Genomic DNA, 25,977 nt, shown 5'->3' on the forward strand with positions numbered 1-25,977 from the left:
AGGTTAAAAACAATGAGAGTAGATTTAAAGGGAGCAAGAATATCATATAATAGACTCAAGGAGAAGCAAATGGTACTAAACTGTAGTAAATGGTAGATGGAATGAAAGAATTCAGAAGAAAAAAGACCAAAATAGATGTATTATGAAGACAGTAGAAAAACAAATGAGCTAAGCAACTGGAAAATGAAACTGAAAATGGAGTTTAATTGGATATTAAAACCAGAATCACTGACAGGCCAAAAGGTCACATAGGAAATGGATATTGCTCAGAAATAACAGGAGGAAACAGGACGGGAGAGGTGATAAAGTCATTCCAGCATTCCAGGGCTGTAGCAGCTGTCAAAAATGAGGGAGCACAGCCAGGGAGAGGGGAAAAAGAAAGGAAGTCTGCAAATGGTGCAGGAGAGAAATGACATCACACAGGTTAAAATGAAGGAAAGGAGATGCCAAGTTGCACTGGCTTCTGACAGCACTTCATGCTCCAACACCAAGCACCAGCCCCTCCACATTTGTGCACATAAACCAGACCAGCACCGAGATTTCCATCACTCCTGCCCACCTGCCCTTCATCTCTCTCTGCTGCTCTTTCACTTACTTAGGAGGTTCTTTGCTGACAAATCCAGAGACTGAAGCAACATATTATAAACAAATGAAAAGTCATCACAATCAGTTTAATGAAGTGCACAGAATAGCAATTGATCATGTCAATAAAAATAAAACAATTAATTTTACATCAAGTGTGCTTTATTTCCTCCACAGGTATTCTGTTAAATAAAGCACCATATATATACTGCCAGGCCACAGCTAAAGAGGATTCTTTACAGAATCAAATTTCTTGTGGTTGTTTAGTATACAAGTAAACTTAATTTTGATAATAAGAACCACAGCGATCTGAGGCAATCTGCCTCGATTATAAGGTACAAAACTGGCACAGAGGACACCATATTATACACAGTAAAAATGCCATAAGTTTAAATTACATCATACAGGGCCAGGAGGCCCTGTCTCCCAGACAGCCATATTAAATGAAAGCCACTACAGTGAACTCTTAATTACATAAAACATAGCCATTATCTGATTGCCCTTTAAGAAAGTGTACGGTAGGATGCAAAATAAAATAAAATTAAAAACAAAGAAAAGGATCTGGAGTTCTGCCTGACCAAGAATGAAGCATATAAATCTATCTTGCCATTCAAGCAGAGAGCACTGGACAAACTGAAGCACAAAACAGAAATAAGCAAAACTTATACAAACAGCATTTTTGGAGGGGAGGGGGGAGGGAGAAGAAGGATTTAAAAAAAAAAAAAAAAATACTTAAAAGCAGACATGCTCCATCTAATGTCAAGAAGCAGCTTGGTTTCCTTTCCCGGATATCCGTGTGACCACGTGAATCGTAGACTCAATGGTCCTGCACAGGATGTCTAAAATGTCCTGCTGCTGCATGTGACTAAAAAGTCCTCTGGAATGGCCACAGCTGATTGCTAAACTCGTGTCGGGGTCCTGGGCTGGTAAGGCTTGGCCGTCGCAGCCCCGCAGGTCTGCGAGGTCGGATAAAACCGCGGAGATCGACGTGGAAGGAAACTCCGAGTCCTCCTCGGCTCCCATGGAATCCTTGGGAGCCTGCAGGTCTTTGAACTCTTTGCACTCCTCGAATTTCCCGTTTCCCGGCTGCTCCTCCGCGTGCTGCGCCCGCGTGGCCAACATTATGTCTTCTGAAAACGAAGAAGGGCCTTCCATTCTGTACTCCTTGACAGAACTGCTCTCGGGGGACGGAGGGTCCTGCTCCGTGCCCGGATCGATGATGGAGGAGTCCCGTGTCTCGTTGTCCGAAGTGCTGGTGGGGGTCAGAGCCTCCCTGGGCTCAGCTTTGATGTCGCTGAGGCAACTGTCCACCGTGTGCTCCTCGTCGCTGCTGACCCGCCGCCGCTTCACGGGAGTCGCTCCTTCATCGTCTGCAAGGAACGGGAAAACTGGCTCAGGGAAAAGGTGCTTTTCCTGCCGCTCCCCCCCGCTTTCACATTCCCATCCTTTCCCACGTTCAACAAATACTTATTTCCTGACGGAAAATTCATGCAATTCATGAATTTTAGCTCCGTAGTAAAGTATTTCCCGTGCAGTGTTGGACCAAGGAATGGCCCACCCTGCAGGGATAAAATAATGTCTTACACTCATTTTACAACCATTAGAGCGACACCATTACAAGAAGGCAAACCTTTAGTTTTTCTTTCTTTGGCTTCTTGCTCTTGTAATGAGTTCCTCTGTTGCTGACAAGCTCTACATTTGTTTAAAAGCTCTTGTAAAGTTGGGATCAGGGCTGAGTTGAGCTGTTTGGGAGTGTGCACTGAAAGCAGCAAGGCAAGTGCTCGGAGGTCCTGGAAAAACAGAGCAGTAACAAACTTAACAAGCCTTATTTCAAACTGGCTTTGGATTAATCCTGTGCAGTAAGGCCCAAAAGATCAAAGTCCAGATATATTTACACTACTGAAATGTCCCACTCACTGCTGTCTGCTGACCTTAATGCAGGTCTGACCTAAGAAAATCTGGCTGGGTTAGGACATTCCTACCATTAAATCTGTTGCACTCTGTATCACTTTGCTCCCCAGGATATGACATTCCCAGGTTGCCATGCCCTCACCAGGCACAGAGTGGAGCAAACAGTGCCCACCCTTAACCAGGACCTGGCACAGGGCACTGAAGAGTTCCTGTAGGAAATAAATTGGTATTTTAACAACTTAGGAAAGACTCACCCCGTTTAGAGTAGAGCTTGCTTTGGAAATTTCAACCCTCTGGTTGCTGAAGTCAGATTCTAGGCTTTGATACTGATTTATTAGATTTGTAATTAGAGTATTGATTAAGTTGGCACAGTTTGCTTCAGAAAACACCTGCCCTTGCACCTGTGAAAAGAAAGTACTTTTTTTTTTAAACCCGAAAAAAATTGGAACTGTGAAAACAGTATCCCAAAATGAAACAGCATCAATGACTGCATTCCTTGGAATTATCACTAAAGGACCACGTACCTTGAGAAGAAAATGGGTTAGAAAGGTGTACACAATGTTGTTGTTGAGAAAGGTCCTTTCATCCATCAGGATACATTTTATGTATTCTGCAAAAACTGGATCTTCACAGAGCAGCTTCACACAGTTCTTGGACACGGCAGACTGGCAGGGAGAGAGAACATGGGAAGTCACCACTGGAAGTGCAGGCCAGGCCCACTGAAACACAGCTCAGGTCCAGCAGGTGTCAGCAAATTGTACAAATCCTTATTTCACATTGTCCTGGAAGGCTGGTTTATCCCATCGGTACCTACGGGAAGGGACGGTGCCTCCCAAAGAGATCTCCCAGTTTTTCTTTCATCATCCCAGTGTTTGTGCTACATAAAAAGCTGGGATTTCACAGGGCAGGACGAGGTGGTGTCTGCACAGCCACCATCCCACCAGTGCTGCTGTGGGGAGTTGTTCAGTGTTTGCAGGGTGTACTGGGAGAAAATGCAATATCCCAGATTTTACACTTCAGTTATCAGGTTCTATCAGGTGGCAGCAACATAAGCAGAGGTGTTTTATTAAACACCCGTTAGTTACAATTCCTGGGTTCATCCCTGTGTTTTGCCTGTATTTCCATTCTTTAGGTTCTCAACCTGACTCTTACCTGAGTCTGACACAGCTCAGTCCAGAGTTTGGGGAACAGCGCGAGATGAAGTGGCAAACCTTCATAAGCAACCAGGACACCTGGAATTGCAGGAGGAAACAAATCAGTGTGGCAGAATTTTGTGGGAGACAGGGAAATTGCTGATAAAAGCAGTGCCAAGGTGCTGTATCATTTCCTAGGATCACATTCCAAGCATTTCTTATGATCAGAAACCCTCAGTCTGTGAGGTTCGTACGGTCCATTTAATGAACACACAAATGGGTGATTCAGGGGGTAAAAGAACATTCTGTGATCACTCTTGGGACAAGATTATTGGTGTGACACTGAGGTCTGTGCACACTGAGTAACTCACCCTCAGGTCCGTGGGGGAAGACAAAACTTTAAATATTGTCATATAATTGCCACTGAGGTGCTCAGGACTCAGCATCTGATCCAAAGCCATTTAAACTGCCAATACCAGTTCTGTATTAAATTCTAAACGCACAAAACCCCTGAATTCTCCCTGGTTGCCTCAGCTCCTTTCTGGACAGGCCCAAAGTGTGCCACTCACGTGGGTAAGGCTGCACTACCTCATACATGGATATCAGTTTTGTGGATCAAAATAATGTCCAAATGCAGCGAGTTTCACAAGCTCTGCTTTTCCTTAAAAACTCTGAATATAAAACTTAGTGGAGAAGCACTCAAAGTTACCGCAGGAAAAGTTACCCTTGGGCTGTTTCACCCTGATACTCACTCATTTTAACTAAAGTTTCAGTAAACTTTTCACAGTTGATTGCAACTCGACACAGGAGGTGGATGAACTGGTGATAGGAGAAGAAATAGTCCAGCAGCATCCGGTCGTAAACATCATCTTTGCCCTGAAGATTTAAGGGAGCTTCATTTAAACTACAGAACAACAGGACAGCTCCCAGAGTTCCTAAACATCTCCCTTCGTGTCACTGCACTTCCTGCCCTAAAATGCTTCGTTGTGTGCTACAGGAAAACAGTGGGAATCTCCAGGTGCCTCCTTGCCCAGCCCTTGGCAACACCACGTGTGATGGGAGGAGGGATGGCATAAACTCCCCAGCAGTAAAACCTTTTGTTGGAGGACTCTCAATCAACATTGAGAAGGTGCAAAGCTCTGCAAATACCATGTCTTGAACGGGACAAGAAAAGAATCAGTAATTTTACATCACAAACAGATACCTAAGTATAAATACATGACTGCTTTTTAAATTATCATTTGTCGGTTATGATCTGCAGAATTCAGAATTTTCTTGAGACTAAGCTTCACAAGGTTTTTAAGCAGAATTTTTCAGGATGTCTCAATGATATATGTATGCCAGTATTTTAATTTATTTTGGACATACACGCTTAAAATGGCATCAGCTTCTGTAGAGCAGAGAGCCAAAAGGAAACCTCGAAAACTCAAGCAAACAAAGCAGTTGAATGAAAACCAAGCATGCAAAACCACAGGGAAATGGGGATTGTGGATGTGGTTACAGAGGTTTAAAAATCCTCTGCTTCCTAATGTATAGGAATTCGATATAAAGTCTAAAGTACGGTGTCATGTAGGATGACAACTTTTAAAGTTCAGACATTTACACTATGACATATCGTGGCTACACACGATGGGAAAAACCCACCACAGATAATTTCTGGCTCTCTGTGATTTTTGTTTTTTAAGCACTTGGTTCACACGGTCGATTTGATGGTGCACAAATAGACACAGCATCGTTCTGAAAGCTTTAGAAAAGAAGGGTTACTTACCCTACAGTAACCGAGCTTCTTCGAAATGTGTTGCCCACACAGATTCCCATCTACGTGCACATAGGCCCCATGTGCAGGAGATTGGATTCTTTCTGAAAAGCTGTGTCCACTGGGGCTGTGCCTGCACCCAGTGTGTCCTTGCGACCACTGTACCTGAGGGCACAAGGGGTATGGCGGCTTCAACCACCACTCCATTCCTTCACCCATAAGAATCCCCTAGGACAGCACCTGGAATTAGCACAGCGGGAGGAGCACAGAATCTGTGTGGACAAAGCATCTTGAAGAACCACGGTTACCGGACAGCAAGTAACCAGTTCTCCTGCTTCAAATGATTGTCCATACATATTCCTGTCAGGGTGGGATTCACCTGACCTGACTTTAGCTATCTAAAATCCACTCGGGGTTCCCTGCGGTCGGTGGAGAGGGAGGCAGAGTCACCTCATCCAGACTCAGGGCAGGAAGGAGGGGGATTATTTACCTCCTTCCCAGGGTTAACTATTTATGGCCACAGGATGAGCTGGAAGTTGACTTTTTAGATAGGCAAAGTGCCGTGAGCTGAATCCCACCGTTGGTGCAGCTGTAACAACGGGACGTGGTAAATCACTACGGAGTAGCCCCACCAAAACTGGCATCCCATCAGGAAGTCCACAGAAGGGAAAATGGGAAGTGAAAGACTTAAAGCCCTCTATGACATTGCAGGCACTGGATTTTACCCAGACAAGTAGGATATTACACCTCAGTCCCAGCTCAATGGACTGATGGAACCTGCAGGATCTCTTTGGCTGTCTGGCAATAAAACCTCAACATGTTGTGAAACCCCTCTGGACAATCCCTCAATTTTCTTTATAAATGCCACAGACAGATTGGAAAAATCACCCAAATGTGTGCTCTGGGGTTTTTTTTCCTAACACTAGGTCCAAACCCTTATCCTGTCTGGAATATGGAGCTGTGTGTCAGCAAGGGCAGGGAAATGGTGCTTCTGGAGTGCACAACTAGAATGGAGTATATGAGGACAACACATCTTGAAGAAGAATTATGCTTTGCTTACAAAGAAAAGGTAAATGCATTGAGCTACTGGATTCTTGCCATACTTTTATAAAAATGGGCAAACAAGAGAGAAACAGCTCTTTTTAGGGCCACACTTGACATACCTTGCTGGCTTCCACCATGGTTGGCAGGAGGCACATGTTGAGTTCGGGACGCGGAGGACGAATATTGCTTTTCCCCCCTATTAATTTCAAATTTTCACGACATGGAAAATAAGGTCCAAGAGACACTGTAGTGTAAGTTCGGATAAAATAGGGGATAACATTAAAAAGGTCAATATTTGACATCAGCAAGGAACACGACAGAGTAATAATAGTGTAAGAGAACTTCAAAATACAATCACTGAAATACCTACTTGGGATATTACTGTGGTGGTATGTACAATGATTGTGCTGTAGAAATGGAACCAGAGTATGTAGGAAATCATGAGGACTTAAAAGTACAAGCTCCTTGAGGACATCTACAAACAAAAAGTTGTTTTTGCTATTACATATTGTTATTTCTTAACAGCAAACAGTTCAACTTAAGGCTCATGCATTTGCAAACTCTCTTCCATATCCCTTTTCACTCAGCTCCACTGTGAGTAACACCTGAGTGACACCCCTAAATCAGTCCCAGTTCCCTTCACCTCTGTGTGCCACTGGGAGAAAAGCTGCTCAGTGATAGATCAACCACCAGGGACGGGTGTCAGCTTGGAGAAAGGAGAAGCTCAGTAAAATTTACCCTCTTTGCTTCTTCTTAAACGGGTCTGACTCCTGGAAAATGTCAACCAGCAGCAGAGTCAGGAGGACAATGAGGAAATACTCAAAACAGGGGGAGATGCATAGAAATCACACCAAAAAAAAGGGTAATTTGGACACAGTTTTAGGCCTTTATCAGCAATCCATTAAATAACATTTAAAAAGCCTGAACTAGGAAAAGCCTGGACCTTTCTGACATAGCTCTGCTAATGCAAAAGAAACACTCGTATTTAATACCTGTGTCTACATTTTACAGAGCAAATCCATGCCATTCTACAAGCTATTTTAAGCTTTTACTTCCACCATTCCACTTTACAGCAGTGGGTCAGAAAAACCAAGAGGAAAAGCTGTTTCTCAGACTAACCTGGTCACCCCTTCTGAGGGGAGCGTTAGTTCATGTTTGGATTTTAATGGAGATTTGGGATTTGCTTCTTAACTCACACATGAATTGAGGAGTTATTCCTCAGGTGGCAAATTTAGTCTCTCAGTGACAGCTGACTGTTTGTGCCTGGGGAAGTGGGAATATTCCTTTAAACCTGACACAACCAGGATTCTTTAGGATCAGAACATCAGCGCTGACGTCCTGACAATATTCCACGAACAATCCCGACCTACAGAGTTTTCTGGCACTTACAAAAGTGGCATTTACACCTCACAGCAGGTACCTGTGCAGGACAGGTCCTTCCTGCCTGCAGGTTCATGGGCAGGACTTACCAATGCAGGCATTCCTAAGCTCGGGAGGACTGTAGGAATTGAGCAGAGTCAGGAGCTTATGGGCAAATTCAATCCGCTCCTGCCACTGGATGAGAGCTTGTTTCACATCTGCAAGTGCAAACATCACATCTGCTCAGGGCATTGCTCAAAAGCACTTCAAATAAAGCACAGGAAAAAAGAATCTCTTTTTCCTCTAATATGACTGTAATCCACCCAGAAATCTGTTAAATTAAATTTATGTAATCTCGTTTCACACTCATAACTCAGTAATAAATAACAATTTAATATCTATTAGTGACCATAATAGATATGGTCTGTTCAGCAAGTTTTTAAACAGATCATAAGCAAGACAAAACCACCAGGGTTTGGGTGAGGAAAATGAATTCACAGACAACAGGCATATAATCCTTTCCAGGGTTATAATCAAACCTTTTCTTTGCAGATATGGACGTGTTGACTTCAGAACCGAAAGGAAAATGGACAGAAGCTCTACCAGGTCTCCAGTTACATGGCAGGCTGTGGCCTCATGGTACATCATGTGCAATGTGTTAAAGGACTGGGAAGAAAAAATGCCAGAATTAACAAGCCAAATTAACATATTTGTTAGTATTTCTCTTTTTATCCTACAGGTACATTTATTTTATGCTCAAAAAATACACAGTGCCTGATATATTCACAAAGTTCTTTGTTTTCAAGGTGAAAGCTTTGTGTTACTGGCTCAAAATAATGACAAAGTTTTCACATCTTTATCTCCAGCCCAATGAACAAAGCAGAATTTGAGACACAGGATTTTTGTACCCCTGGAATTCTGTGCCAACAGACCAAGTGCTACAAGAAGTGCAGACACAGGTATGTGAATTTGGGGGAAAGAAAGATAAGATTAAGATAGATGCCACTCATTTTTCAAAATGCTGCTTAAGGACATCTGCTGTGTGATTGTACATGAGATGAATTACTCCTCCTTTTATAACTAAAATACCTCCTGGGCATCTGTGATTGATAGAAAAATCGGGGAAGGAAAAGCAACTCGTTTCCGAACGGCAAAAATTCCAGCGCAAGATGTAAGAGGAGATATTTGATCTGCTGGGGGATTTGAAAGACAAAGGAACAGGAACCTCATTCCCTGTAATGCAAAACCTTGCCAGGCCATTTTTATATTCCAGGGGAGATAAAAGACACATGGCCAATCCTAAGTGGAAAACCCTTCTGGATGTGACAACTCCTCGGCGCGTTATTTGTCACCACACAAAACACTTCCAGCCAACAAGGGAAAATATAAGAGCAGGTGATGTCAAGCTGTGAAGTAGCATTAGTTTTACCTCATTTCTAGCACTGTTTTACACAGGATAAATTAATTTTCTATCACAGACTCCTTATAAATTTAATTATCCATTGTTGGTATGGATCAGGGTTAACTAAGCTGTTACACGAGTTTTTTTAATACATCTGTACACAGGTATCTTAAACCTACTTATGTTTCATGTATGGATAATGTTATAGCTCAGTTCCTAACTTTTCAGACCCAGTTTATTGAATTTAGGCATTTTCACAACAAAGAGGAACAGATACTCTGGAGTAATTCCACAGTTAATTAATCAATAGCCTTACATGTGTAACAAGCTCCTGAAAACTCAGTTTTCAAACAGCACTGCAGTGTGTTCATTTTCATTTTTCCAAGTGATTTTGGAATTCCATCTATCACACTTTTCCCCACAAAATACAAACTGGTGACGTACAAAAGGAGTTAAGAGAATTTTTTTATACAAACCATATAAAAATGGGACTGGAATCAACCTCAAAGCATCATCCAGTCCACCCACATGCCTTAAGGCAGACTAAATATTCTTGACAGATGTTTGCTCAAAGACCTCCTGACAACTTCCAGTTGTGCTGGCTGACCCCTCCTGCACAGCCTATTCCCAAATCCCATTTTTCTCCACAGCCACAAACACCTCCAAGCCACTTGTCCTTCCCCAAGGGTTTCACCAGTTTAATCTCTCTCCCTGAATACACCACTCTACATGTGCCAAGAATGAACTGGATCTTATTTTTATGCTTTCTCCAACACATCCAGCTTTTTATTCCCAAAGGGATCTAACACATCCTTCCCATGGTGCATTGCCAGGATATTGAATAAACACCCGTTCTCATCCATCACCGCCCTAATGGAAGTGCTGAACAGAATCCAGGATGTGACACCCTCAGGAGTGTGGATCTGTGCAGTGAAACTGCTGGGGGCAGGGACTCCACATCCCAACTGTATCCAGGTCAGAGATTAATTATTTCAGGGTTTTTTCCCCTTTCTATTTTGAACTAACTCTGGTCTGGTCTCATGGCCCAAATACCCATTTACAACCTGACTACACTAAATGTGCTCCAGAAACACATTTTAGGTTTAGTTTCATCAGAAAGAAATCGAGTTTATGTGTTCTCAGACCACTCCTTCTTGCAAACAGGGGCACAAAAGACAGGAAAGATAAACTGCCTCAGCAGGGCTTCAAAGAAGTGTCAGAAATACAACTGCAGCTGAATATCCTTCAAGTTATTTCTGTATTTTGACCTGTTGCCTGAACACTTTTTAACTAGTAACAACTGTGTGACTGTGCTCAGCCATTCCCAGTTATCTGTAACAAAGGGAATGACACCAGAAAAGCAGAAATTTACTCCTCTCAGCATCATTGGTGAGCGGTTTTCCCTCTGTCCTGAGAAACAGGCAGTTTCCTGATCTTTTTATTACTAAAGAAATCTTATTAAAGACGACAGGGGAAGTACCAGTGTGAGATGTTTGTTATAATTAAATAGCAAAGCACTTACCTCAGTCATCAGAATCAATCCTCTGTTGAACACAACAAGAAGTCTGTCTTCATCAGATTCTAATAATATTCTGAAGGCACTAGGAAAAAAATCCAGATATTGAAAACACTGAAAATTGCATCCCATCTTTTCACAATTCAAAGAAATGCTTAAAAATGTTAAGCTCGTGCTGTATTTTGGTAAAAAAATCACAGAAGAACAAAGAGACCCCAAAAGAACACCAAAAAGAACATCTGCTCTTCACTTTTCCCCCTCATATTGCTGTCAATTTTCTTTATGTTATGGAAAGTATTTTATAAACAGAAACATTTCCCAGGAAAACCTAAATTATTTCCCAAATAATATCTGCAAAAACACGAAAAACTGGAAAACAATGAACTTCAAAAGGGAGAGGTTTATGCTTCTTAAATGATACATTTAAACAGGCTCAGTTAAGCACGTTTGGCCTTTTGAATGCACAAAAACATTTTTATCAGGCTATTTTATGCTTTCAGCAGAACAGGAAAGAAAGGATTATGCTAATGAATGATTTCTCTCAACATAAAAATGATTCCAGAGCGTTTGGGACAGCCTGGTTGTGCTCTGTGCCGGGTGACCCCATGTCACCCTACCAGGTAACAGTTTGTCCTTTTCACAAGTGTTTCAAACACTTGCATCTAAAACCCCAAACCTGACCCTACACACACAGGCAATTTATAGTTCCCTGAGAATGCCCAGCAACAGTTTCAGATGAACTACTAAGACTAGAAATGAAAAACTCTTCGAAGACACGACACAATAAAATTCTGTCCCACAGGCACAATTTTTACCAAGCCCCAAAATAACAACCATCAACAAGAGCAGTTGAAAATACAGCTTTTCCCATCTAATCAGGGTAGGCTGAGGGTGGAATTCCAGTGAAATGCTGGATGGGAACAGTGCTGTACCTTATCAGAGTCGTCCAACAAGACCGTCCGTCCAAGCAGCGCAGGTAACAGCTTATGGTTGTTTTCTTAAATTGCTTTATGTCTTCTATCTCCTCCTCTCTCATGTCTGGCCTCTGAGCTACAAACAGTTGCATGAGGTTAAACAGCTCTTCTACTGCCTGAAATACAAAAATACTGGGTTAGAGCCATCTCTCTCAGTATGTTATGGTTTAGGTCTGATTTTTATTACTTACTCTGTGTGTGCTACTGCTGTTAAGTAACACATGGAACAAACACATGTGAGCAAATTTAGATGGGAACTCATTCTTGAGCATTACAACAAAGTTATAAAATCACATGTTGTGGTGCTTCCTAACAGCACAGCTCCTTGCCACATATACATGTACATACATAAACATATATATATACAAAGGAATCTGAAATCCCCATCCCTGGGACCAAACACTCGGAAAGCTGCTTGTGCTAAAACCTGCTGCAGTCTGGGGAACACTAATAAACACAATGGAGTAACTCAGGTCCCTTGCAAGACAAACTGAGGCTTGCAAGGGGAGATGCCAACCAGGAAAGCAGCAGGACTCCTCCCAGGACTGTCAGAGTATGAAATTTCTCTGTGAGCTGAACTAGGCAGATGTTTAACACAGAAGATTTCACACTTCCTCTGTCTCTCCTTGATGGAAATCTTTGTATTCTTTCTGTCCCTGCACACCCCTAAAGGACCCCAAAGCAATTTTCACAGGGCAATCAAGCAAAGCCAAGCACTTTGCCTCGTAAAGCCTTTGTAGGGCTGTTGTCTCCCCATTACACACCTACTTTAACATCTACTCTCTACTGGAAGTGTTGTAGTGACAGCACAATTCCCTGTGTTTGCCAAAGCTATGTGAGTGTTCCCAAGCTGAACACCAGGCTGTCCTCCACTGGAATGCAACAGGCTAAATCCTGGCCCTACTCCAGAAACTGGGAATTCCTCCAACCTGCTTTCTAGACCACCACTAAAGGCTATTCCTTGCTTCTTACAACTAAGCTGGCGTATGGAATACTGAACAATGGAAACACCTGTGTCTGCTCCCAGAAAAAAAACACATCTGCTCTCCAACTGCTCCACAGCAAGGACCATCCAAAACAACTCCCCCCAAAGTACAGTAAGGGAATCCAAATGCGGACACGTTAAATAATTTGTCACATTTTTCGTTACAGGGGACATCGGGGTAAGAGGGGAAACGGCGCCGACGGAATTTTGGTGCCAGGTACTTACCCCTGGGTACTGGCTGGCGTGCGGGGTGAGGTTCTTGAAGGCCCACTGGATGTTCTGGTGGGAGGCCAGCTGCCTGGTGAAGGCAGGGGACTGCTCGCAGCAGAGCCGCAGGATGCCGTAGTAGGCCGGGAGCATCCCGCGGTTGAAGAGCACCACGTCCTGGTCGTCGTGGTCGGCCAGGATGTAGTTGAAGGCAATGTTCTTGGTCACCACGGGGTTCTGGACGATAAGGCGCACGTTCTCGGGGCAGTCCACGCACACGTTGTACCAGAAGGACAGCAGGGCCTGCTTGTTGTGGTTGGTGGCGATGGCCGGCTCGGAGAGCTTGGGCTGGAAGAGGTTCCACAAGTCCATGAAGTAAGTGGAGAACATGAGTTTCTCGGTTTTGGAGATCAGACAGTACGTCATGAAACTGAAGTAGGGCACCAGCTTTGTGGTGCCGTGGACAGCAGCATCAACATAGAGTTTGGCTCGTGAGAGAAGGCCGAGCAGCACGTTGTAGACTTGGTGAAGGACCACCGTGGTGTCGGGGCTGAGGGGCAGGTCACGGGTGGGGATGTGCAAAGAGCGGGTCGATCGGAACATCTGACGGAAGGAATTGCTTGGAATAAGCGACACCAAGAGATAGGCTGCAGCTTCAAATAGAAACAGATTTGTTACACCTTTGGCAGTGACACACCCGCTTAACAGCCATGTTAAATTACACTGTACATTCCATTTACAGATCCCAAAGGGTTTTACAGGCTCTGCTGTTACCACAGTCACACTAGGGATGAAAAAATCCCAGTGGATAGGACTAGTAAAACATGCTAACAGTGGTGCTGAGATGTGCTTTCAGGCCTCTTCACCCTACATCCCTGTGTTGTGCCTGGTTCTCCCTGTGCTGACACTGCATCCCCCAGGAACACAAACCAGATTTTTCCATGACTGTCTACTGCTCGATCAAAACATCATTATCTCCTCAGAGATGTTTGCAACTGGAGCCTCTTGCAAAGCTGTACCTCCAGTTCCCACATCTCCCTCGGCCACAGAAAATGTATTAAAGTTCAGTGTGTCCTGTACTGTGGAATCTCCTTTGTAAAAAAAATGGGGACACAGGAAAGGCTGAAAATGTGCTCTGGCAATCTGACAGTGTTATTCCTGGCAGAACACACCAGACAGTCAGGACAACCTGGAATTCAGGAGAAGGCACAGGTGGCTTCTCCTTGATCCACAACTTCAAAGGACTCAACTGAATTACTCAGTGAGGGGTGAAAGAACACCACGTACTACTCCTACCTACAACTATGTGATGGACACTATGGAAAACCTTCTGGATTAGCTCTTTTTCTTCTTTAGGTTTTCCTGAACCTTGCAGATTAACTACATGGGACAAAGAACCTACTAAAGTATCACTTAAGTTACCAAATGAAAACACAGTTTTCATCAAAACTGGATAGCAAGTCTTGATGAGGCACCACAGTTGTACTAAGATGTTAAAATACAGCAATTCCAAAACTACTGGAAAAGGAAGGAAAGACAAACACGGGAGCATTTGTGACAGGGACACCCCATGCACAGTCACTTGCTACAAAAGGAGAATAATTTTCTTCACTTGAAAGTCACTTACAGGTTCTCACTCGGGGGTAGTTGTGTGCCAGGAGAAAACGTTCCACCCAGTTTTCCATGTTTTGCAGGACCCAGCTGTGGGCGAGTTTGTTGCGGGGGGTTTGCACAGCCAGCCAGTCCAGGCACTGAGAGGGGTTGTACTCAATGACCTGACAGGAGAGTGGAAAAATCAACAGGAATGCATTACCCTTGGCACTAAAATCCCCTAAAAATAACTTTCAAATATCTTTTTAAAATCACTTAGTGCTATCAAAGCACCTACAGGACTGAGCTGCTCCGGCACACAAAAAATCCCCTTATTACTCTTTTGTGCTTCTGAACCTTTTAGAGCTTTTGAAAGTTCAGTCTAAGTGCAGGAAATTATTCTGCATATTATGAGATATTTAGGAGTTGAGATATTAAGCACTAAAACTGAACAATCTTGTCTTTATAAACAAATAAGTGGTTTTTTTTAAATATCCAACACAAAACCTTAACACCGAATCAGTGTCTTTGTACATCAAAAGAACATAAATGGTATGCAAAGACATTCACATAGCTTCATGCTGAGGGCAACCAGGACATTTTTTTTGTGAATTTACAGTTTCAGGGAATAAATTCATCCAGCATTTTTCCAAGGCAGTGAATAGCCTGTGGAGTGCTGTGTGGGATCAAAGCCCAAAGAATAAGGAGAAAATGTGGCTTTCTGGTTCTGTGCAGTTGAAAATCTGTTGACATGAGGCCAGTGAATGTAATTAGTTCATTTGCTAGTTTTTATAAACTGTTGTCTTTTTACCTTGAGCCTCAGGTGCCCAAACAAGGAAAAAGGAACTCCTCCCTATCTAAGGAACCAGAGGCAGTAACTGGATTGCTGAGCTGCCCCCAGTTACTCTAATCCACCTGAAGAATCAGAGCAGCTGACAGGACCAGAACTCTGCTTATAAAATTTTAATCTCAGTTTAAAAATAAAACACCTGAAGAACAATCTCCCCCCTTTATTTAGAAATGACAAATGGATCTGTCAGGTTTCCTTGGCAATGGCTGGAGGTGATGTCCAAGGAAGGGACTGTCATTGCTCACTGTCTGCAGAGCTCCAGCACCTTTTAATGACTTCTGGAAACTGGAGTGGCTGCAAAAGGAGGTTCTACACCCTAAATCTGTCTGTGCATCAAGTGCTAGGTCTCTCATCCCTGCCTGCACTGTTTCTGTCCCTAGACCTGTGCTGACAAGGTAAGGATAACCCTGGAAACACCAGAGCCAGAAATACTGCTAAAAGTCTGATTTTCCAACAGAAACCTTGGAGGCCTTGCTTCCTCTGCAGGTTCAGTCTGTGCAGTGAGGATAAAGAGGGAAAATAAAATGAGGATTGCTTAAAAAATTACATCTCTAAACTTTGCAGCTGAGGGAGGCACTAAGCAAAGGGACTTTACTTCATGCCACAGCTCGTGTATTGTCACAGGACGTTTAATTAAAAAACTCTGCGAAAGATTTCCTGAGGGAAATTCATAACCTGCCACTTCCCCATCCACAAAAAGCAGCTGGATGTCATTCTGGACCTTCAGATCTGCTCTCTGAACTTTCTTTACCTGAGGAGCAGATACAGCTCATTCATCAGATCAGTCACCTGGCAAACACTTGCTGTCCTACAACTGCTCCCAACCAGGAGGAAAATCCTTGGGAACAGCAATCCATGTTCTACCCCACAGTGGGCAAGGCAGGTTTGTGTTTTACCAGGGGTCTCAATTCTGCACAGTAACAACCTCTTACAAACCCCAGCCCCACTTTTTGGAATATTCAATGTTCCAGTTTCCAGGCTGGACACACTACCCTTGGGAATAAAGACAGCAAACTGTACTGGGAACTCCAAGAGCAGCCACATGAAGTGAAAGCTTTTACTTCCTCACCTGTTGCTCAGATCAAGGAATTTATCCCTGTGCCAACTTGTGGAAAAGTCTCTTTCTCACTTTAGAAAGCAAGAATATTAAAGGAATTTGTACAGAATGGCCAAAAGAACCCAGCTAACAACTGCTGGGTCTTGAAACATTTTACAGTCCTTGCAAAGGATAACTGAGAAAACTACCTGGAACTGGCCTAGAAGCAGCAGTCTAGACCCTTATTGTGAATCAATTCATTTCTCATTAAGCTAAAATTTAAATGTCTATTGGTTGTTGCCATTTATTTGGAAGAGGAATGGTAACAAAAAATCATGGACCTATGCAGCAAGGAAATGTAAAACCTTTTCACCTATGTCAAAGAACCAACAAGAGAAAGACAATTTAGCTTCTGGTGTCTTTTACAGGTTGTACCTCCCATATCCTCTGCAGAATGTAAGAAGCAAAGGGTGGCATTCCTGGAGGTCCACCAGCAAATTCCATGAGCATGGTCAGCAATTTGAAGAAAGGATTGGCTGCCTGCAATGCATAAAAAGAAGAATATAATTTTTGATCTGTTTTATTTTATCCACTGATTTTTTTTTGAGAGAGTATTTAAAAAATCCCAAACCAAAGTCTGTAAGATTTCCATGAACTGTAGACATGAACATTTATAATACTTTAATCCCTTACTATTTAATCTGTAAATAATCCATATATATCCATATCCACACATGGATACAGCAGAATTAAGCCCCTGGTTACAGTCGGTGCAAGGCAACATGATACAAGATTTTTTTTTTAAGTTTTCCAAGACTCACCCAGCTTCTAACAACCCTTGAAGAAAGGGTTTAATACTATAATTACATATTTTGCATCTGGAATCCATTTGGAACTCTCAGTACTTTTGTTATTACCAGGGCAGGAATTTAGTCTGACTGAGAAATGTGTTTCCATGCATAGAACTGCAAAACATTACCCCAAAACTTGAACAACCAGACAATTACTCATCTCCACTTATTCTAGAACAAAGATTTTAATATTAGCAATTTTTTTAAAAAAATTCCTATTGGTGGAGAACATAGAAATACATTTTTTGGCTTTGAATAAAACTTTCATCCTAAGTGGCCCAGCACATTTCTGCTTTCAAAAACTTCATCCACAGTGCAGTTCCACTTCATTTAATGGCACAAAAACTTCCCCGGATCATGTTCCATGCAGGATTTTCAATTAGCAAAGGATTATTTGAATAATTTAAACCAGCAAAATATGGAGGCAGACTATTTAACAGACAAGCAGTATGTTTACATACCTCAGGAGTCAACTTTGCTATAGATGTGAACAGCATGGACACAATCTTAAAGACAAAACAAAACTCACTTAGACTTGTGCTTATTCACTCAAATAATAAAAATTACCTCATTACATTTATTAGAGAAGATTTTCAACAAACAGGCACGAGTCCCTTGTACTCACATGTTCTGCAAGTCGATTGTTGTACCGGCACAGACTGAAAATGAGGTTGCAGGTTTGCCTGATGTTGATCCCATCACGGATGTGTTGGAATAAAAAAGGAAAGCCCTGCAACAGATAATCAGGTATTACTACACTGCCTACAATTATATATGCACAGAGAGGTTTGTTTAAGGCTTATACAGTCATTCTTAAATTACTTACCTTTCCCCCTGTCAATGCTGCCATGTCATTTTGGGACAAAGTCAAATGCCTAAAATAAAGAAAATTATCATTTTAATTCAGTGATGAATCAGTAAAGTTAAAGAGACATCCAGGACTGAGTGTTTATATTCTTCAGGGTCACAACATACAAGAGACAATAAAGGTAAAAAAGAACAAAAAAAATAAGTATTTTTTACTTAGACCAGATAAAAAAAGAAATCCAAATGTGGACAATTGAATGTTTTTACATATTTAACCCAAGTCTTTTACTGAGTCAACAATGACAAAACCTTTATCTTTTAAATGGTTAAAAATAAAATGGGCTTAAACACAAGCTCATTTATGCTGTTAAAATAGCCCACAATAAATCCCCAAACAGACCCACAACATCTTTTAATTCCTCTCTGAACCAGCTTAGGTCAGAATTTACTTGGGTTTTCCAGCTCTTGCCTTTCTGAGCGAGACTGTTCAACCAGGAGAGCAATCAGGGCAATCATCTTCTCAAGTGCAGCAGGCCTGTATTTCTCTTCTGCCAAAGAAAGTATATCTTCCTCTTCCTCCTCTTCCTCCCCTTCTTCCTCAGAAAGTACTTCAACCTGTGGCTGAAGGGGAAAGAAAAAAAAAAGACAACTTCGCTGTGGATATTTGGAGCCTTTATTTAAAGAGCCTTTGCACTGATCCTGCTCTTTTATTCCAAGAACTTAATAAACTTGCAGGAATCAAAACAGGTAAATACCAATTGATTTTCATATTGAAACATTCACTTTGCAGAAGCTAAATTGTATTTAGAAAGCAAAAGATGGGTTGGCTGAAGATATGGTGGCTTATTTAACAGAAAAAGCAAGTAAGTTTAATACCTAAGTTGTACAATAGGAGCAAGCAATCATTAACAGCATTACCATTAATAGCATGGTAAGGACAACTTTAATTGCTTCTACTTAATATCTATTTCTATACTAAACAAAACCAGCCAATTCAACATCTTTTTTTAAAATATTATATCACTTAAACACTGAAAAAATGGTATAATTTATGCAATTGAAGCATTGTGTAATTGTAATTGCAGTAATTTTAATTTAACAGCTGAAAGACGGTTCAAGAGACAGAGCACTAATGATCACACGTAAAACATGAAGAACTGGTGCTTCTTATACAAGATATTCAAAACTCACATTTTCAGGTCCTTTAGTTCCCATGTAGAAATGGACCATTGTGGATATGGCTTGGAGTGAAAGCAGGAACTGGCTCTGAAACACACGGGTATGGAATTACTGGATAATCCAGACGGGCACATACAGAACTAATTCCTCAAAACCCAGGGATATACTCACTTCCTCTTCCCCCATTTTGGCAAATTCATAAAGGAAGGCAAAATATTCCGTGAGGTGTTTGCTGTGGGGCTTCACCCCGTGTTCCATGATGGACAGGAGGGTCTTCACGAAGCGCGTGACGCACGAGCGGCTGCCGATGTCCTCCACGGGGCCGTCCATGTCATCGGAACTGCAACCAAACCAAGCCCAGCTCAGGCATTTCATGGATATATACACGGAGCATAAAGTCATTCTGAACCAGTTCAAAAAACTAAATTCACTAAAAATCTCTGTTTTCTACTCTGCCCCTTTCTCCTCTGCCAGGTAAGAAACCCACGTGTCATTATCTGCTCCTGGCTGGATCTTATCGCTGAACAAAACAAGTCACAGAGGCTTCCAGAGAAAATGAAATGAAATCCTCTCTTTTGTCACAAAAACTATCTTCATGTCCTGAGTTTTGATATGGCAGCACAGTTATTGCAGTTATTACTGCCATTTTCTCTCAAAAAGTTATTATCACAATCACAAGCTCAACACAAGAGTAAAAGAAAAACTATTTTCTTCTTCTTCTCATTATGTATCAAAAAGTGTTTGAGTATTTCGTAATTGGAGATAAAGTGACAGTTTTCTTGGGAGTAAGCAGAACCAAACAGAATCCAAGAGGGTTCTTCCTGCTTTTTGACAAAAACTGTGATTTACTTATAGGACTTGCCTCTCTTCTCCAATCTTCTTTGACTGGATGTGTTAAAATTTAAGTTAAAATTTGCACCTCTGGGTCCCCAGATCCAATTTCCAGTAGGATTCTCATGTCTGAGCAGTGAGATTTACACTTGCAGGGTAGTAATGACAGGGAAAATACAGACCCTACTGAAAACCTACTCTAAGAGAATAAATATTCCAAACAATGTCTCTTCAGACAGTTGCTTTTGCAACCCTAATAGTACTTTTAAATAAATCAGAGCAGTTTGGGCAGAATAATAAAGAACAATTAAATGAGCATCATTTTAGGTTTACATGACTATTCTGAGTAATTCATTACTAAGTAATGCATGGATAATTAGAAGTTTCCAGGTATTGTGTTTTACCAGTCTTCCATTCCTGGCTGGAGATAAAGGTGTGCATGGACTGGCCTCAGCCTCTGGATCACGTGGATACACAAACGCTGGAACATCTGCAAAGGGAGAAGGGAATGAACTCCACATGTTCATCCCATTACACACATGTGAAGATGTGTTTTCTAAGCAAAGAATATTCTGTCTCCAAGTCCCACTTCCAGCTCTTCACAGGTTGAAAGATTCAAAGGTAAAGCTGAGACCCCACAGTTCATTTTTGTCGTATTTTAACAGATCAGTCAAACCCGGTTTTTATAAAGAGATCCCACAGAAGAACCTAAAACCAGCTTTTAAGTTTGGTGTGCACTGTACACTCCTGAAACATGACTTTACACTGCTGCTCATAAATATTGTTTTCTCCTTCTATCTCTATTTTCTGAAAGGTTTTGATATTTTTGGTAAGATTTTTTTTTTTAATTTTCCCTCAGGCTTGTAAGAATTTACGTGGAAAGTTGAAGGAAATTCCTTCCAGTAATTTTTAATCTGTAAAACATTCAGGAGGATTAAAACTTTGCCTAAAGACTTTGCATAGAGTTTTCTCATGAAATATATTCCTTTACTGCTGTGTTACATATAGAACTATGTATGGTTCCATATGGAAACATCACTTCAATAATCAGAAATTCAACTGAAGGATTCAGGTGAGATGAAGTAAATGCTACAGGTTTTACCTTAATAATTTGCAAAGAAAGTAGACTTGTAAGTAACACTATTAATAGTTGTGTTTGTGAATGTCTAAATGCTACTAATACAGCTGGATTTTTTCAATTTTAAGTAAGTCCAGAAAAGGGTATTAACAAAACTTTGTGGCATAATATTATAAATTTACCACAAAAACCCACTACAGAAGTTTAGAACAGAAACTTTGAGGAGCAGAGTGAATGTACACGGTCTATTCTTTATTTTCTGAATGTGTATCTTGATGAATTATTGCTGAATTCATTCAGAAACAAACATTTTTAATGTAAAGTGTTCAAATTTGTGGAGATCGTGAGGGAGTTGTAGGAACCTTGATTTGCATCTCTGGTGACATTTGTGGTCCCGACTGTGCAGCCACGGCACCACCTTAATATCCATGTTGTTCCAAGCAACAATAACACTCCCATGGCCAAACACATTCCCTAAATCACACTCAAGGATGGAAAAGAACCAGACAATTATGGTATTAAATCTGTGCCATCAGAATTGTCCCTTTCTGTTCATGGCTCACCTGACCTGGAAAGAACATTTTTTCTTACCTGCCTCACAATCTGATTGGGACACTTTATTAGAATCTGCATTGGCCACCAATCATCATCAGCCATACGATCCAAAAACCACTGCAGAAGATACATACTGTGTTAGTTTTGTTCCCAACTTGCTCTAGTCCAAATCTTCTGTTTGCATGATATTAAAGTCTGAAGAGAAATCGATGTTACTATTATTAAGGAATGGGCAAGTTCTAATCCAAGGGAAATCTAAATGGCTTCTGTGCACGAAGGAATAAAGAAATAGATCAAGAGCAGTAAACATCCATATAAATTTCTATGCAGTATCTTCTTAGCCCTGTGTTCTGCATGCCATTAATTATCTGGAAGAACACACACACTTATCCTGAAAAGTGATGTCAACACAATAAAAACAATACTTCCAATAAAGCATAAGCTGAAGGATCTCGTGGAATTGTGACAGGATTAAACAGTAGTTTCTGAATTAGATCCCTTTTGCATTTATTTTAACATGTGGAAAAGCCTCCCTGTTTCCAGAGACCCAAGAGTTATGAAAAACTAAAAGGGAATGACTCATTCAGAGTTACACTCAGCAATAACAGAGCTGAGTCTTCTGACTCACAGGGTTGTGGTTTAGTCACAAGGAGAGACAGTTTAAAATAAAGAATTAACGTATTAATGTTCTTACTTTTGTTTTAGTTGCACCTGAGTATTCTTTACTAGAGTAAAATATCTTTACTCAGATATCTCAGGACTGCACCACACTGAGGCTACTGCACCACCCAAATGCTGAATGTTACACAACAATTTATCAACCTAGAAATTTTAACAGAATATAATACTTATAATAGAATGATAATTTTAATTTCTTTCTACTGAATAAGGTCTAATGCAAGACACAGTATGTGCTGGGCTGCTTGTACTTTCAAACTATCACAGCAAGTACCACAAACTTTTCTTCAGAATCTCAGAATTGCTTTCACCAACACGGGAATTCTTTGCCTGTCTGTGATTTAATTTAAACATATCTTAATTACACAAATCACTATGCAAAAATCAATCAAATAAAGACATTGTGACACTGTCTCTTTTATTCCAGTGACAAAATGATTTTGCCCTGTGGTCTCAACAAAGGTTTCTGTAAACAGAAGTTAAGTCATTCCCCAGAATCTGCAGGAATTAGAGAGGATGAATTTCATCTCATAGTGCACAAATACACCACATACAGCAGTTCATAGTCCAAAATATTCCAGGGATACGAACCTCCAGGAAAGTTAAACAATATATAGAAAGTTGGTTTGTACTTTGCTGAGTTCCTAAGTCACTTACTTCACAAGCTGCCTGACTGTTATTAAACTGTTTTGTTAACAGTTCAATCCACTGAAGCATTGTGGGCTGCAAAAAGAAATACAGAGAAAACTGTAACTTCAAAGAATACATTTCAACTTCATCTTTAAACATTTCTAAATGGTTAGGCAGAACACCAAATCTTAAGAATAGAGTTATAAACAATAACTGTTTTATAAATTAGTAATGCATTGCATCTACAGAAAAATACATACATTTTTACCCATACATTTTATTCCATTGTGCAGTGCTTATTATAAATGTGTTAAATGACATTAATGACTCTTTAAATATTAATTTGCATTGTCTATGCTACTTGTGACAGCTCAATAATCACACTTCTAAAATGAAAAGTACAGAAATACTTTTCACTCTCTATTCATGCAGCTACTTAATAAGAATTTACAAGTAAATAAAATACCTTTTCCTTTGAATGAATAAATGTCTCTAGTACAAAGGAAGTGCTTAACTGGAAAAAAAAATTGCACCATTAATTTAGAATGGAGGAATTAAAAGGCAAACAAGGGAAAGGTTAATATATAAGATGATATAGTTTGGAAATCCTTACCTTTGCTGTCATCAGAGAAACCGCTTTTGGATCTGGTAGTGTGCTTGGGATGCTACTACACAACTGCCACATAAACCTAGAGTCAGTAATTTGATTTGTTAATTAAAATAAATAATGAAAATCTGCAAGAAGAAAAGAAGCATTAATATTACATTTTTAAAGAAAAACTTACCCAAAATATGTATGCTCAAAAATGTTCTTGTCTTGAAGAAACTGCATGTTATCATGCCATATCCACTGAAGAAAAAATGCTAACATCAGATACAAGAAAGCAGTTTATTTCACTACTTAAGTATGATTTTAAGGCTATTTAAATCCTTGCCATGGCTAAAAAAAAAAATCAACTTTTTTTTTTTGCTTGTGAAAAATTAGTTTTGGAAACATTTTCTTTATTTGAAAAGCTCGGCACAAAGTTGTTTTATTCACCCTATAGTGAATATTAGTTTTGCCTGTCATACAACTGCAGAGCAGAGCTTCAAAGCTTCTCCTCTTGCTGTGACCTCATTTTTGCAACTTTATTCAGACTTTGAGGCTGAAATTTGGAGAACTGGTCCAAGGTGTTGAAAAAGAATCACAGTTCAACCACAACTGAAGTCGAACCTGAAGCTTGATGAGCTCTGTGCCCTTCCAATAAATTCCTGAAGAGTAAGATTTGACTCTCCCTCATTAACCAGAACAGGATTTCATGTTCCTGTTCCTCTCTCCAAAGTGATTTTTGTGACCAAATCTGTTCATAGTGCTTTTCACATAAAAACGGTTTAAAAGTTCAACTCTGATAAAATCTATTAATATTTTTAAGACCTAGAAGGATAAAAAGCATGATGTGATTTGCTGGCCAGGGATGAAGAGTCTTTTTAAGTTAAGAACCTGAAATGTGGCAGATGCTAAAGCAATACTTTTGGCCAGGGGAGCGGGGATACTTTTTATCCAGGTGATAAAAAGGGATATATCCAATATTTAGGATAAAATGAGAAAAAACCTAAATGATAATTTCTTTCCTATCCCATGGCATTGTCCTAAGGAAGACAGTGAAAAGACTCTCATCTTAGAGATTCACATTGCTTTTGCTTTCCCATGTTTATTCAGGTTTCTGATGCGTTTGGGATTTTCAAATTGGGTGTTAAAACAAATCAACTTGTACCTCCAGCAATTCTGATGAAACATCAAATTTGTAGTCTCTGCCATTTTCCTCCTCCGGCTCCATCCGTTTATAAAACAGCATGTAAGCACTGTGTGTCTTGGAGAGAAAAACATCTCTATCATTTTTGCTTTGAGAGATAAATCAGGAGATCAGAAATACAAGCACATGACAAGTGTTTGGAAGAGAAATACCTTTTCAAAGGAGAAGTCCATAAATTTATCAGTAACTGAATCGTAAGTTTTTGTCTGTCAGGAAGAAAGCAAAACCATTAATTATAAGGGCTTTTTAATTGTGATAAATGTGAACTATTTCATGACATTTGCAGAGAGGCTGCTGACAATTTCTTTCTTTCTCAAAGGAGTCTTGTTTCTTTTTTCCTTCTCCAGTGGCCTATCCTGATTTTCCAAAGCTGCTCTGCAATGCTGTGACCTACATCCCAAGCAATTTCCTGTCTCATCCATCTCCTTGACACCTCTTCTTCTTAGGCACCTAAAGGTATTTTAACCTTTTACCAAACTAAATAACTTTTTGATTTATTTCTGCATATTGCCTTTGTCAGACAAGAAGTTTTCTTATGCACAGAACTGTGTTAGTAAGATACTGTTATTCATTGTGTGGTTTCTACCATGATATACAGTTATAAATAATGATCAATTCGAGCATAACCTGAGAACAGTTGTGTTACACAGTTATTGGTATTCATACTGTGTAAAAATATTCCATCTGATGTGACACAGGGCATAGACAAAGATCCGAAAGCCCTGTTTTTCCACACCAGGCATAAGCTTGAAGTAATTATTCCTTCCATCCATGGTCTGAGCAAAGCAGCCATCCAAGTGAAGAATTCCTAAATTAGCTGCATACTCACTTTTTTATAACTAAATAGTATGATAAAACCCAGATATAGTAAAGAAATACCTCTTAATTGGAGAGACTTCACTAATTAACTTTGCTTCATTAGTAATATTTATACTACTGTGTATTATATGTACTATTATATGTACTGTATATTATATGTATTATATGTACTATGTAATATATGTACTATTAGTAATACTTATACTACTTATAGTAGTACTACCAATATACTAATTACTACTAATATAGTAATACTATACTACTGTAATACTTATACTATTACTTATACAGTAGTATATATTTTCCTTTAAAACCCCATAAAAGTACTTGGATTTTAACAGATTGGAACAGATATTTTAAACAGTTGAACATGACAAAAATTCAAGTCATAACTTTATAATACATAAAATA

At 40.4% G+C, this 25,977-nt stretch overlaps 1 protein-coding gene across 9 annotated transcripts in view; it reads right to left on the minus strand.

The window, feature by feature from the left end:
- Positions 1-639: 639 nt before the first annotated feature.
- The window catches only part of USP34 (ubiquitin specific peptidase 34), a 107,328-nt gene continuing 81,990 nt past the window's right edge, over positions 640-25,977 (minus strand). For 3 of the 9 annotated variants that reach the window (XM_027738575.2, XM_027738576.2, XM_027738574.2), the window contains exons 52-81: positions 24,900-24,953; positions 24,709-24,804; positions 23,740-23,804; positions 23,568-23,643; positions 23,421-23,468; positions 22,916-23,047; positions 21,683-21,763; positions 20,418-20,503; positions 19,354-19,522; positions 19,195-19,269; positions 18,473-18,624; positions 18,023-18,071; positions 17,822-17,926; positions 17,658-17,702; positions 16,781-16,885; positions 14,497-14,644; positions 12,888-13,522; positions 11,636-11,793; positions 10,710-10,788; positions 8,325-8,451; positions 7,896-8,003; positions 6,797-6,901; positions 6,546-6,670; positions 5,395-5,547; positions 4,379-4,502; positions 3,646-3,725; positions 3,018-3,158; positions 2,748-2,894; positions 2,213-2,372; positions 640-1,952 (exon numbers count right to left, since the gene is read on the minus strand). In XM_027738575.2, coding sequence (XP_027594376.1) covers positions 1,342-1,952; positions 2,213-2,372; positions 2,748-2,894; positions 3,018-3,158; positions 3,646-3,725; positions 4,379-4,502; positions 5,395-5,547; positions 6,546-6,670; positions 6,797-6,901; positions 7,896-8,003; positions 8,325-8,451; positions 10,710-10,788; positions 11,636-11,793; positions 12,888-13,522; positions 14,497-14,644; positions 16,781-16,885; positions 17,658-17,702; positions 17,822-17,926; positions 18,023-18,071; positions 18,473-18,624; positions 19,195-19,269; positions 19,354-19,522; positions 20,418-20,503; positions 21,683-21,763; positions 22,916-23,047; positions 23,421-23,468; positions 23,568-23,643; positions 23,740-23,804; positions 24,709-24,804; positions 24,900-24,953 — 4,239 coding nt within the window. In that variant the 3' untranslated portion in view covers positions 640-1,341. The remainder of the gene's footprint in view (positions 1,953-2,212; positions 2,373-2,747; positions 2,895-3,017; positions 3,159-3,645; positions 3,726-4,378; positions 4,503-5,394; positions 5,548-6,545; positions 6,671-6,796; positions 6,902-7,895; positions 8,004-8,324; positions 8,452-10,709; positions 10,789-11,635; positions 11,794-12,887; positions 13,523-14,496; positions 14,645-16,780; positions 16,886-17,657; positions 17,703-17,821; positions 17,927-18,022; positions 18,072-18,472; positions 18,625-19,194; positions 19,270-19,353; positions 19,523-20,417; positions 20,504-21,682; positions 21,764-22,915; positions 23,048-23,420; positions 23,469-23,567; positions 23,644-23,739; positions 23,805-24,708; positions 24,805-24,899; positions 24,954-25,977) is intronic. The other 6 variants (XM_027738583.2, XM_027738579.2, XM_027738577.2 and 3 more) reach the window with 5 other exon arrangements.

This window comes from Pipra filicauda, unplaced genomic scaffold (genome assembly GCF_003945595.2).
Source record: "Pipra filicauda isolate LSUMZ 115617 unplaced genomic scaffold, ASM394559v2 scaffold118_size2161507_pilon, whole genome shotgun sequence".
NCBI lineage: Eukaryota > Metazoa > Chordata > Aves > Passeriformes > Pipridae > Pipra > Pipra filicauda.